This window comes from Aquila chrysaetos, chromosome 1 (genome assembly GCF_900496995.4).
Source record: "Aquila chrysaetos chrysaetos chromosome 1, bAquChr1.4, whole genome shotgun sequence".
In the NCBI taxonomy this organism is placed as follows: domain Eukaryota; kingdom Metazoa; phylum Chordata; class Aves; order Accipitriformes; family Accipitridae; genus Aquila; species Aquila chrysaetos.
Genome location: NC_044004.1, coordinates 20,553,363 through 20,567,086, shown reverse-complemented (window position 1 = coordinate 20,567,086; position 13,724 = coordinate 20,553,363). Strand labels below are relative to the sequence as shown.

At 38.0% G+C, this 13,724-nt stretch overlaps 1 protein-coding gene across 3 annotated transcripts in view; it reads left to right on the top strand.

Annotated features, from left to right (window-relative positions):
• Positions 1-13,724, top strand: part of SEL1L3 (SEL1L family member 3) — a 37,010-nt gene that overhangs the window by 6,172 nt on the left and 17,114 nt on the right. For all 3 annotated transcript variants that reach the window (XM_030008236.1, XM_041125013.1, XM_041125012.1), the window contains exons 3-13: positions 335-461; positions 3,301-3,422; positions 4,824-4,939; positions 6,535-6,590; positions 7,574-7,706; positions 8,301-8,433; positions 9,179-9,325; positions 9,747-9,958; positions 11,513-11,692; positions 12,824-12,943; positions 13,561-13,701. In XM_030008236.1, the coding sequence (XP_029864096.1) occupies positions 335-461; positions 3,301-3,422; positions 4,824-4,939; positions 6,535-6,590; positions 7,574-7,706; positions 8,301-8,433; positions 9,179-9,325; positions 9,747-9,958; positions 11,513-11,692; positions 12,824-12,943; positions 13,561-13,701 (1,487 nt within the window). The remainder of the gene's footprint in view (positions 1-334; positions 462-3,300; positions 3,423-4,823; positions 4,940-6,534; positions 6,591-7,573; positions 7,707-8,300; positions 8,434-9,178; positions 9,326-9,746; positions 9,959-11,512; positions 11,693-12,823; positions 12,944-13,560; positions 13,702-13,724) is intronic.

Genomic DNA, 13,724 nt, shown 5'->3' with positions numbered 1-13,724 from the left:
CAAAGATATGATGAAATTTAAGCGAATAACATAAATGAAGATTTCTTCCTTGCTAACTGGTTCTTTAAGTATCTCAGATTTAAATTAGTTTGTTCTTTCCCTGCTTCTAATACCAGCTGGAAGTGGACTCCATTTCAATTTCCGTGGGTTATTTGGTCCAAGACTGTTATATATTGAATAACAGCAAGTGAACTTGTGTTTAAGGACTTATTGAAGGTTTGTGTTCATTTTTAATCTGTTGTGTGATTCAAATGTTTGACTGTACCAGTGTGAGCTAATTAATTAGTTATCAATGCTTTTTGCCTGGCAGATTAAGAAAGATTGTATTTTGCAGATGGTGTCCAGATTCTCAACTTTATATATGCTTCCAGTGGGGAGAAAACAGGAATCATGAAGAAATTTGAACAATTTGGAAACAGAGAACTTGAGACAGTCAGACAACATCAGATTGATTATCCCATGTAAGTATAGGCAAATAATTGAAGCGGACTATAATTGATGATTGAAGGCTATAGAATGTACTAAAACTCTTAGGCTATACCACAAATTAAAGGAATACTGCCTTCTAATTTGAGAAAAGGCTCAAAAGGAAACAAGCCAGCAGTTCCTTCTGTTCTCTGATTTCAGTTTTAGAGAGGATTAAGCTGAACCTCAGAAAGGTATTTACAGCACATGTTAGTGCAGTGCTGTGTAAGAGATACCAATAGTAGGTGTAACTGAGCTGGTTAGGTACAGTTAGGAGGGTAAGTTAGCTGTTACGTGCTGTTGTGATCAGACTGCTGTCTCATGACTAGCTAGCTACCTTGTGGTTTTCTGCATTACAAAGAGATCTGCATTTCAAATGTCGTTTGCAGACCAAGCGCAGAGTAGGGTTTCTTGCAAGGGCAAGCAGTGAGGAGCAGCTTTTTCCCTCTAAGTTCACACTCTAGTTTATTTTGCAGCTGACATGCCCTTAGAGTCCCCTGCCTAGATAAGTCTTCCAGCTTGAGCTTACGCTATTTCCTTCCACCATCGCTGTGTAGACTCTCCTAGTTGGACAGGAGTAAAACCCTTTAGCCCCTGCATGCTCTTTAGTTACAGAGGAATCACTCTGGGAAGATCATCTTTCTCTTCTCCCCCTTCCTAAAACTGTCACAACTCTTCAGTCATATTTTGCAACTTTAGAGGAAAAGGTATATAGAGAGATATATAAATATATCTCCCTTCCACCAGATGCTGTTACCCCAGCAACGTTATTACAGAAATAGGAAATGGTCGCAGGAACTGGAACTTGCCTGCTGGTTTGTGTTTGGCCTGTGACCGCAAGAAGAGTGCCAAGGAAGACTTGCCAGATAGCATAGGTTGCATACAAATTACTAGCCCTCAAACTATAGCTCTGAAGTCACAAGTACAGAGCAATTTTTAGCTCCTGGCCTCTTCAGGATGGGTGACAGCCTGGTTTGCACAGCCTGCTGCCCTTTGCTTACCAGCACGGTTGCATTCTTCTTCTGGCACTGAGGCACTCAGGCTCTGGTTGAGAATATATGGCATGAATTTATGCAGCTCTTTACCCGCTCCATGCAGTTCCACCCTCTCTTGCCTTCGGGTGGTGTCTCCAGCATTAACATAAAGCATTGCCTGTGTGTTGCAGTTGCGTGACAGCCTGGGGTAGCTCTGTTAAGAAGAGGAAGAGTTTTCCTTCAGCTCTCTGTATGTGAGCAGTGGTTCGCTGCTGCACCTAAAGGCTAACAGAAGCAGATGGATCTAACTGAAGTTACTCGTTTGACTTCAGTCAGGGATTTGTAAGGGAAGAAGACTGGAGATAGACAGCTGTCATTTGAGGTAGCTACCAGTGGACAGCCTGCAGCAAGGACAGGCTGGGACTGTAAGGGACTACTCACGCAGTACGGCATTCTGCAGCAATGGGGGATGTGAAATGAGTCAGCTCTGTCCCAAACTCTGTCCCAAAAAATTTGTCCAGAACAGTTATGTGCTCAGACTGGCAATCAAGGATTAAATGGAGACTGCGGCATTTAAGTTTTCGATGTTGTCAGAGATGAAAGATGAAAAGAGCAATATATAAGCAGTATTTCTGGAAGCACAGCATTTGCCTGTAGGTCGTAGCAATCAATAAACAAGTGACTGTGATTTACAAAGCCTTCTACCTCACCCATATACCATCTCTGGAAGGATATGGTGTTATTAGGTATTTAAAGTATGGACTCTGTTAGGGAAAACTTCACCACCCTTGCATATATTTTGAAGCAGGAGAGCAGGCCTTCAGATCTATATTGCTTTGGTTTAGGAATAGATACAAGGTACTCTATGTTCAGCAACTTCTTGAGGGAGAAATAAGGCAAGCTGACCCAATTCTAAAGTATTATAAAAAAATACATTTTTTTTCTTAATTATAGAAATTAAAAAAAACCAAATAATACCTCCTTCTGAAAGTCACTAAGAAAAGAGAACTTCTTTGTCAGAGATGATAATAATCATAATGCTTTGCTGGGTTGTACATTGGAGGTGCGGTTTTCAAAGTTGTTCAGCGTTGGCCTAACTGCTATGGAAATGTTACGGAAATAAGTGGCCAAGTTTCTGTTTAAGAGCACTGAAGCAGATTTAGTCTGGCACAGAGGAACTCCTCAAAATTAGATACTGTGGTATAAATTCTGCTTTTAGTGCCTCAGCCAGCTTTGTGCAGAAATTTCTAAATAGATGGTGTTGTCGGGTCTTCAGTTTTTTATTTTGCACTGCTCCATAGTTTGCACAGGCTCTACCTTTATTTAGCCTGTGCTAGCTCTATGACAGCTATTCATACCTATCTGACTACCCAGAGGCTGGATTCATTTTTAACTGCTTCTCCCAAGCACATTTTCACAATTGGCATTTAGTATAGAAGACACAGCTTAGTTTTTACTGGCTTCCACAGTCAAGATTGCAAGACCATGCATTTGGGGATTTTGTACTGTAGCCTGCAAGCAGGAGGTTGGCTCCAAGTTGTCTCGGTCATGTTTTCAGTTCCCTATTGATGTGGGATCTGGCAGTAGCTCTGACCCAGCATTCTGGAGTTGATTCAGATAACACTCCCTTACTCTCCTCTCATGTTGTTACCACAAAAGTGCGTGGTTAAAAGGAGATCACAGATCCAAGAGTCTTAAGTACTGTTGCTCTGAAGGTTTTCAGTGCAGAGGATGTGTTCTGTTCGGAAGATTACATGTGTGAAACAGGTTTGCTAAATTAAAGTGAAATGCATGCTTTTCAAATTATATAGGGAGATTTCTCATCAGGATTGGATTTTTTTGTTTATTTTTGCTCATGCAGGTTCACCGTTTCAATCTGGCTATATTTACTCCATCACTGTGAAAAGGATCTGTGTGGTATACTCTATTTTATTGATCCGAAAGAAATGTATAGTACTCCTGCTGTATTTCTAAATGAGGAAGGTAAGGGATATTATTTGCGGCCTAGAAGGGGTCTAATATAGTCTTTATAGATCTGTGCCTAGGAATAACATTTATAAATATATTATCAGACCTATTTTGTGAAACTGATCCCTTGGAAAATGCTTTTTAACTGTAGTGTCTAAATAGGAAAGTAGCTACTAAATTAATAGGGTAAAACTGAGAAGTAATTGCACAGCATCTAGTCTTGGCTAACTTCAGAAAACGTCTGCTTTGTCAGGAGAATATACTGAACTTACAGGTCAGGAACATACACTGGGATTAAACAGTCTTATTTCAATGAACAACCTTTGTTCTTAGTATTGAAGTATTGTTTTAATATTGTTCTCAATTCTTATATACATAGCACATGAAAATTTTTGAAAATTTGAAATAGCCTCAGAAAAAGTCCAAATGATTCAAGGTCTTGCCTATATTGCAGTGTTCAAGAAGCACTGTCTATTTCCCTGATTCAAAAAAAAGTTAAGAGGTAGCACTGTCTGAGTCTAGCAACACTTGCAGTAGAGGAACATTCTGCCAGAAGACGTCTCCAGCCTTTGATAGAGAATGAAATTCAGCAGCTGGGGGCTGGCTGGCAGGCTCACAGAGGAAGTAAGTATGCAGAGTTTTAAAAGTCCACACCTGGCTTTCTCATAAGACATTACATTTTTTCCCCTTCTTTGCAAGTTTCACAACTAATCTTTTCCTCTCTTGTTATTTTTGCTATTTCCATTTTCTCTGTCTTGTAACCAATGTAGATAATTAAATCTATCCATTATAAACTGGATGCTTTTCTTTGAAGAACAAACAAAAATGGCAGCTCAACTGGAAGTTAGCAGCTTGATATGAGATTTGCTTGGAGAGGTTTTAGGGCCAGTTTTATCTTCAGTGTTAGACTAGATTATCATAATAGCCTGCTCCGATCTTAAGAGCTCAGACCATGAGTCTAGCTTCTGCAGGTCCGAGTAGTGGAGGGTAGAGGCATCTTGTATTTGATCATGGCACTCATGTGCTAGCAGTTGAGTGTTGAGTAGATACCATTGCCTGCTGTTCCCCTCTGCTGTTTGCTGCAAGTCATGTCTCCTTTCTGTTGTTTGAGACCAACTCTGGCACCCTCCCTGTTTGCCTTGTGTTTAGTGTGTTTATCCCTCAGACAGTTGTTTCTGAGTCTGTGGTTTCATGTGGGAGCCTGGACATTAGGATGCGAGACATGTAACTGAAATGTGGAGCACATTTCCCTGAGATTCTGCAAGAGCTGGTGTATGATTTGGCGAGTGCCCAGATCTCTGCTGGTGATGAAGAAGATGAAGAAGAGAGAATCACTGTGAATAATACATTAGAAAGCCCATTTGTTGATATTTCTGTGGTGCTTATTTCCTTTTTCTTCCTTTGTTGCTCTGTCAGGTTATGTACATATTCAGATGCACCTCATGAGAGGAGATGACCTTGCAGTGAAAACTAGCTTTAGCCTTCCTCTGAAGCAGTGGTTTCGACTGGATCTCTCTTTTAAGGGTGGACAGGTATGCGTGCTACTGAATTACAGGATCAAGGCTGAGATTTGTCTAATTTGATTATGCCTCTGACAAACCCCTTAATAGGTGAGACTGAGAGAAATACTGTAATTTGTAAATGCTCACATAGCAAAAGAATGAAAAATCTAAAAATAGAAATTGTCTGGGGGTGTCCAGGTCATCTGACTTTGGGAAATCAACTTAGATGCTTAAGATAAGAGCCTAGAATTACTGTGTATTCAGTGGCTATCTTGGCGCAGAGTTGCTCTCCAGAGACTTTATTGACTGTACAGGCAACCACGACTCTTGGCATAGATACCATATCTAGGTACTTTAAGTTACATGGTGTGAATAGCGCTGAGGGACTTTGCACTTGGAGGCTTAGGTATTTTTACTATTCTGATACAAAAATTTAAGTGTCTCTGCTTCTGTACGGTAGCATGCCTCTAGCCTGGATGTGTTAGCTAACATGAGGCATGTGCAGTTCCCAAGTTTTGCGTATTTGATGAAGTGGCATAGGATTGACTACCGTTAAAAGACAGAAGAATATTGCAGTATCTCTCTGTAGTAGATTAAATACATCATTTACATTTTAACAAATCACAATTGTTTTTCCACAAAACCTTCCAAAAGCGGCTCTGAAAATGCCCAAGTTCTTGTCTGAACCTTCAGCTATTAAGATATTAGGGTGTGAAAATAATGAAAAACCTTAGTCTTCCATTTCTCAACTGTGGCACTTAGGGACATGGTTTAGTGGTGAACTTGGCAGTGTTAGGTTTACAGTTGCACTCAATGATCTTAAAGGTATTTTCCAACCTGAATGATTCTATGATTATTTCACTTCCATTGATTTAGATACATTTAGTCCAGCATGATCTGAGACAAACTATATAAATTAGGGAAAGATGGGAAATTGAGGCATCAAAAAATTAAGAGCCAGATTTTAAGAGCATCTGAAGATGCAGATGAATCCCTAAAAACACCTAGGCACTTGAGAAAATTTTGCAGGGTTGTTTTGTGAGTCCTTAGGCAACTTTTTACAATACCAACAGGTAGAAAAATCTTATTTTGTCTTCCTCTTGGGCATCTGAATTCCTTTAACCATTCTGGCACTGCAAGTCTACCGAAAGTACATCTCCTGTAGCAGTAGGAGCTGAACTGAGATTTTTTAAAATCATGGCCTGTTACATTAGCTTTATGACCATTCCTTACCTGTAAGCTACAATTTCTTGAGGAGATCAATATTCTCTTCATTTAGCATCTCTGCTATATAAAAGCAAAACAGCCTTTCACACTTTGGAAGAATAAATGCTTCAGCAAAGTACAGATGTCTTGTAACAGAACACAGGAATGATAGCTGAAGTAGGCAACATCTGTGCTATTTTTGCTATTTTTCGTTGCTCATGGTTGGCCAGGACAGACCAGTGCCAATGCTTTCCATTATATTCTTCTGACATACATCGGATACGTGACACTGTCCTCTTTAGTGCAGAGGAGATGCAACAAGCTGCAGCTGTAATCTTCTGAACTATGAGTTGAAATGGCTTAATAAATGTACCTTGTAATATTTTATTTCTTGTAATTAATATTTTGTGTTCTTTTAGGTAGAAGTAAGCACTGTTGGGAAGAATTTGAAAAGACATCATCATCAGTCTTTTATGTAAGCAGTGTTTCCCCCTTTGTTCAGTAGTATTTGTGTATGTGTTCACATACGGAAAATGGGAGAAGGAGAGCACAAGTTTGTAACTGAGATTCCAAATGATTTTCAAAATGTCTGTGGTCTTTTTCCACTCTCTGCTTTCAAAACCAGTTTGCATTACTGTGCTTACATTGAGCATGAGCTGAATAGTTTTGTTAATGCCATGAGCTAGTTGAGTTAACATGCTGCATGATTTAGTACTAGAGTCTGAAAGTCAGTGGCATTAGGATCAGTCTTCAAATGAAATCTTGGCCTTACTGAAGTCAAGGGAAGTTTTGCTTTTGCTGAGAGAGAGCTAGGATTTCACAGGTGAAATTGCTATCTGCTTTGCTTAGGTAGAGAGCAAAATTTCTACCAAAATATTCTTGCTCTATCCTTTATTCTAAGCAACTGAGTAATTTTTAAAAATGGATCTTTAATTGTTCTCGTTCACTGTAATTTAAGATTCACTCTTTCTTGTGCAAATAATTAAATAAAAACTTTTAATATGGATACTATGTAACAGTAAATTGCATGGCAGACTTCAGTGTTGTTCCTTCTCCGCTATGGTTTACAAACCAGAAATTGTAAATTTGTAGATAGTAACCATAAGAGACAGATAACTTAAATTTTCATAAGCCAATTTTAGAAAAGTGCAAGGGAGAGGTGGAACTGAAATCTTTGAGGTTGTGTAATGATGCATAAAACACCAGAAGATACCCGTAGGTCAGAAAAATAAAACACCCTGCTGGTTTAATATGTTTGCAGACAAGGGTTTTGTTAAATTTACTCCAGAATTTATCACACTAAATTGCAGAGATTTTGAGAGTAAACAGATGAGAAAAGAAAAAGATACTGGCAATGAGTTTAAGGCTGTCAGTTACGGAAATTCTGAGGTACAAATTTATTTTTTTCTTTCGTAGTACCTCTTGATAGCCAGCTTACTTCTCTTTCATGTTCTCAAGTTTTAGGGAAGATTTCTATTATGATGACACTGCTGGATACTTTGTTCTTGGAGGCAGTGGATATGTAAATGGTATTGAAGCATTCTTTGGACCTGTGAAATACTATCGCCTCAACGTGTTGGAAACAGAACAGGTGAACAAAAGCAGTATTTGGTAGTGTTTAAATATTAGCAGCCAGCTATGTCTGTATTTTATGTTTTTTTAACTGAAGCTCTTACCAAGTGATAAACTTCCTGTGAAGCATAATAGTTGGGAATATATAACCAAAATATGATCATTTTCTGTTGAAATCTAGGAATGTTAGTTACTACTTCAAATGCTAAAAGATAATACTTCTAGAAGTGAGTACGTAAAGCAATGTTCCTAAATCTATATTTAAGGAAGGACTTATTTTCAGTATTGCTATGTTTCACAGAGTTTTTGATGATACAGTATTGAATGCATTTGATTAATTTATGGTTTTGTTGAAATTGGTGATAAAAGTCACATAGGCTTGGTCAATTTTGGAAGTTCATCCATGGTTTCTTGGATTATGGCGACTGGTTTAAAGTCATAGTCTTTTGTGGCCAGCATCAGGTCGTCTGGCACATTAACATGATGTGCCAGATAAGCTGATTGTAGCAAACAGTCTGTTTCCTTTTGTTATTTGCCTACAACACTTCTTTTTAGCCAAGCATAGACAACAGATACTCTAGATGCCATTTATCCATCACTTGCCTTTTTATAGATTTCTAACCCTCTTCATGACAAAGAAACAGTGGAACAAATTGAACTCTACTACGAGAGATGTATGGACATTCAAGAAATAGTTTATGAGTACAGATATATTGTAAGGCAAGGTGAAAAAGCGCTAAGAAATTGTAAGTGTTGATCTATGAGATACGAATTTTAAACTGTCATCTTTGGAGACCTGTTTTCTTTCCTTTTACCAGAATCTGGATAACAATCATCAAAAGTAAACTTAAATTCAGCCATAATAAGAAAAAAGGCAATTTGAAGAGTTTAGCCTTGTTACTGGTAGCTAAAACTGTGGTTTTGTCCCTGCGAAGACTTTTGTGCCATGGAATACAAACTTAAATCATGTTCTTCATATTTCTTCTCTAATAAGACAGGTGCATAAAGGGACAAAGAAACACTTTCAAGCTTTCGTGTAAGCTATTCAATTGCCTTTCTTCCATTTCATTCCCAAGTGACCCTGAAGGCACATATATTTTAAGCCCTTTCCCAAAAATGGGTGGGTTTTGGTAGAATGTCTCTGCCACAGTTGCCTAATGTGCAGTAATTGAAGCTTTATACCAAAGCAACCGCTTTAGTGAAAGAAGAGTAACATATCTTAGATGTGTGCTGAAAACTAGCTTATGTTTCCAATTAGAATTTGATTGCATGCATTGTGACCAGAGTATGGAAGAGAGTGGAAGAAATTTTATGTATTTGTAAGTGGCCTGTGCTAGCTCTGTGAGTTTTTAGCACTACTTTGTGTTAAGGATGTGCTCATCTTGTCCATGAATTTTTAGTTTACCCTAGAAACATCTTTTTTTCTACCAGAAGCTTGTTTTAAAAATCAGCCAAGTCAGCTTTCATGCCTTAAATATGTTTTTTCTCTAGGTTACTATGAAAACTATTATTTGGAGTTGATTTACAAATATGGAGAAAAATCCAAATGTGATGCCTTCATGTGGGGAAAAGAGCTCAGGGAAAAGTACCACACTTTGTTCAAACTGTTACAAGAGATGGATTTCAGTTCTCCAGATGGTAATCATATTTTATTTTATTGTTCTTAAATAATGCCACAATATAGGTCATGTAAGTTAGTATGCTTTGACTTCAGTTCATGCTTAATACATCTTTTTTTCATATCAGCTAACTTAGTAAAGGAGCATTATGTGGTTTATATGTTGTGCTGCAAATGAAGGATGGCTTATTATGTTGAAGGGAATAGAGATATCCTTACGTTTTTAGTGGTTAGCTACTTTGAGATGGTCTTTTGGATTTTTATTCACCCTTCCTATTCAATAGTACCTTGTATCTCTAGGAATTTTGGTTGTCTGCATTGAGACTACCATTCAGCATGAGAAATAACAGAATCTGTCTTAGTCCCATTAAATTAAGGACGAGAAATTGGTTCCTAATTTTAACTCTTGCAATAGCTGTGCATCCTATGTTTTATTTTTAGTGTTAGAAAATGGAAGTGACACAGTTCTAGAAGTTGGCCGGAGGATATTTGAGAAGGTTTCAAAGGTTTTGTCCAGCGCCGATGGCCTCAGCAATATGGGCTCCTCTGTCCCTCTCTTGGTGGATTCCAGTTGTTGTGGATACCATAAGGCTTCCTATTTCCTTGCAGTTATATTCGAAACAGGGCTTGGTGTGTCTGTGGATCATACAAAGGTAGTATATTTAATATGTTTGGTTATGTCTGTGAAATTAATTACCTTTAAAGGCAATTTAGAAATGGGATGAATTTATGATCAATTAAATTTAATAATGTGAAATGGCCTCCAGATCCAGGCTGTTGTTGAAAGGATTCCCCAATACAGCTACTCCTAAGTAGCCTGATGGCAGTGACGTCTTTATGAAGTCCTGGTAGTGGGAATCTTTATCCTGCTCATCCAGAACAAGGAAATCAATGATTCAGTAAGACCTAAAAATGGTGGTAAAGTGAACAGCATGGAACATACTGCTTTTTCCAGTCACTGAGAAAGTAGGATGAGGTAATAACCCTTGAGTCACCCACAGTCATTTGTAGATGGGTATTAAAAAAGTCTTATGTCAGGCAAATCTCCTAAAGTGGAAAGTTTTCATAGTACAGTCAGGAAAGAAGTCCCATTTTGCAGTGTGCAAAAATGTGGCCCTGAGTATATTATGGTCAAATGATTAAAGGTAACCAAAGTAGAACAGTTTTCTTTTGGAAGAATCTGACCATACTTCAGCTGAGCAGCTGCAGAGTATGTGAACTCCTGACCTTTTAGGCAGGTCGCAAATAACTGAAATGATTCCATGCGATTCCATTGCAAGGTCAAATAAAGGTGAGGTGTTTATATATCACTGGAAGAGGGCTATACTGAAATTGCCAACAGATATTTAATTGTGATATAATAGTTTAATATAAAATGGTCATAAAGAATAGCAGATCTGCCTAATGTGGTTACAGAATACTAAATCAGAAGAACCCCTGAGGCCAAGCTCACTCCAGTTTCTCTAAGACAAGAAACCTTAGACAGGAGCCTTTTTTATACCCTAATTATGGAGTATACCTAGTGCTAATTATGGAGGCTAAGTAATTTCATTATTGGATCTGCTTCAGATAGCATAGGAAATAATTTAATATCCAGCGCAGATAGGACATCACTGTTTTTATTACTGTGCAGGTGAAAAATAATAGTAGTGCTGAAAATGGTTTTGGCAAACGTGCGGTACCTAGACTATTTCTAGCACCAATTAACATGTATCTCAAGGGAGTTTTGTGCTGAAACCTTGTCAGCCACAAGTCCCATCCTTCTAGTCCTGTCAAATCCTTAGGGTAAGATGTTCAAGTGCTGTTTGTTAACTTCCTTATGTTTCAACTGAATTCAGTGTGAAAACTCTGGTTGACATCAGTAAGACTAGTTAAGTCACTGCTGAGTATAAAAAGTGTCAGAGTATAATTAACACTACAATAAAGTGGCATTAAAAAATTGCTGCACACTTAGTGGTGGCAGAATAAGAGCAATACTTGAGAAGTATTTAGAGAGTCTAGTTTTTCTTTCAAATCTTTCTGTACATATAGAAGACATTTTAACTGCTTTAGGGCTGTGCTTGATCCTGTAACTGTGTTTACATGGTACAGCTAATATATCAGCTACCAGTTTGAACACTCTGTTCCCTGTAAACCTCCACTGAAGTGCTAAACTTGTGAGATGTGCAGTGAATTCACTCTTGTTTATGTCTGTTGATTTTTGCCAGGGGCTGTTGTATAGTTTGGTTGGTGCTCAGGGGAGTGAGAGACTTGCTGTGATGAATCTTGGCTATAAACATTACCAAGGCATTAATAACTATCCACTTGATTTGGAGCTGTCGTATGCTTATTACAGTAATATTGCCATAAAGACGTCATTGGATCAACACACTATAAAAGGGGAACAGGTAAAAGAGTTAAAAGTGTATCTGAATTTGTTTTCTGTGCAAATGACTTTTCATATATTAATATTAATTATGTGGCCAGAACATTTTTGTCTTGATTTACAAATATTAATCATGTTATTGATGTCCCTGCCCATGGCAGGGGTGTTGGATTAAATGATCTTTAAAGGTCCCTTCCAACCCAAACCATTCTATGATTCTATGATTGTTACAAAATCCCCCAAATTATGTGTAGGTATCATTACTCTGTTTCTTAGCGAGGGGGAAATCAAATCAAAGCTAGGCTCAAATCCTCAGAGTTGTCCACATGCCTGTCTTTCAGTAAAGTCTAAGTCTTATTCTTGGGCCTCATTCAGATTTTTAATTATTAATATAATTGGATGTGTTTATTAAGCAACTCATGTGCTGTTTCAGTAGCTTAACATCATGAAGTTTGTGTAAAAGACGAATTGTCCTCTCCATACTTACACCTTCTCTATAATCAAATGTAAAGAGTTGTCTGTTAAATAGCTATCTGATGAGATAAAGTTACAGTGAAATGATTTTAGAATGAGCTGCTAAACAGGAGGGAACACAACTTTATCTTGAAAGAATACTCAAGGTAGGCCAGTACTAGGATCCTGGCTTATCAGAAATAATGATTATTGTACAAAAAATAGAGAGATTTTGATTGCTGAAGAACTAAAAATCAGCAGACAGCCACCTAGATAAGAGTTCTGTAGGGCAGGTTTTCATCAAGCTTTCTGCCAGCCTTTTTTTATCTTTTAAGAGAGATTTCTATAGAAACTAAAAAGCCTTAAAAGGCTTAAAAGCACTTCTTTGCCATTATTAAGTGCATTTAAAACTATAAAGGGCGGGGCAGGGAGGTAGGGGTCAGTTGTTGACATCTTGGCATATCTTTCCAGTGTAGAGTGGACTTACAGTTTTGTACTGTAACAAAGCAGTAAATGGTTTTTACGCTGGATGCAAGGATGGTTCTTAGTGCACTGGCCAGCAGGGGGTGCTGACAATTTTAAACCACAGTATTGATCACAAATTTTTAGGGATAAACAGGAAATGGGCAACATTTTCATTTTGGTGGCAGGTGTATGAATTCATTGTGTAATGATTTTTTTCTGTTCACCTACTCTTCAGGCATTTGTTGAAACTATAAGGCTGATGGATGATGAGCTGCTAAAAGCTCAAACGAAAGAAAATGGTGATGTCTTTATGTGGTTAAAACATGAAGCAACAAGAGGAAATGCAGCTGCACAGGTATAAAGTAATACATTTCCCCTTTCTTGATTTTATACACACATCTTGTATGTACATCTATAGACTATGTAGAAATCTTGTGGAGGAGAACGAAGCAGACAGATGTTTTCTCTTTCCACCCAGAATTGCTTCTTTTTTATGAGCTTGAACTATTTCCCATGTTTCTGTCTGATAATATCCAGTGACCCTGCAGAAAGCTAGAAGAGTGATGCAAGGCAAAAGGAACCTCCTTTTCTGATCATTTTCCCTGGGTTTGTATTTGACACAGTGCAGTTACTGCTGCTGATCTGAGACCAGCAGCAATATGTTGTAATACTGAGCCATTTGCATGCATCAAATCTGCCTTTATCACTTACCTCTGCCCTTAAATCAAGTCACACTTTTTTGGTACTGACAGCTGTAAAAAATATCCCTGCTGTAGATTTAATATCAGTACATTTCACCACTGGGAAACCCTCTGAATATTCCTGATAACCAATTGTTTTCAAACTGTTGAGGACATATAACTAGTTTCTTCACATATTTAAAATCTATTTAAGCCTGCAAAAGTCTGCTCCTGCAATTCCAGTTTCAATACTAGCATTTATAACATTAGTGCTTATGCTGTTTTCTTTTAGCAACGATTGGCTCAGATGCTGTTTTGGGGCCAACAAGGAGTGGCAAAAAATCCTGAAGCTGCAATAGAATGGTATGCAAAGGGTGCAATAGAAACAGAAGATCCAGTGTTAATATATGATTATGCCATTGTGTTATTTAAGGTAAGTCACGTTTCATATTTTCA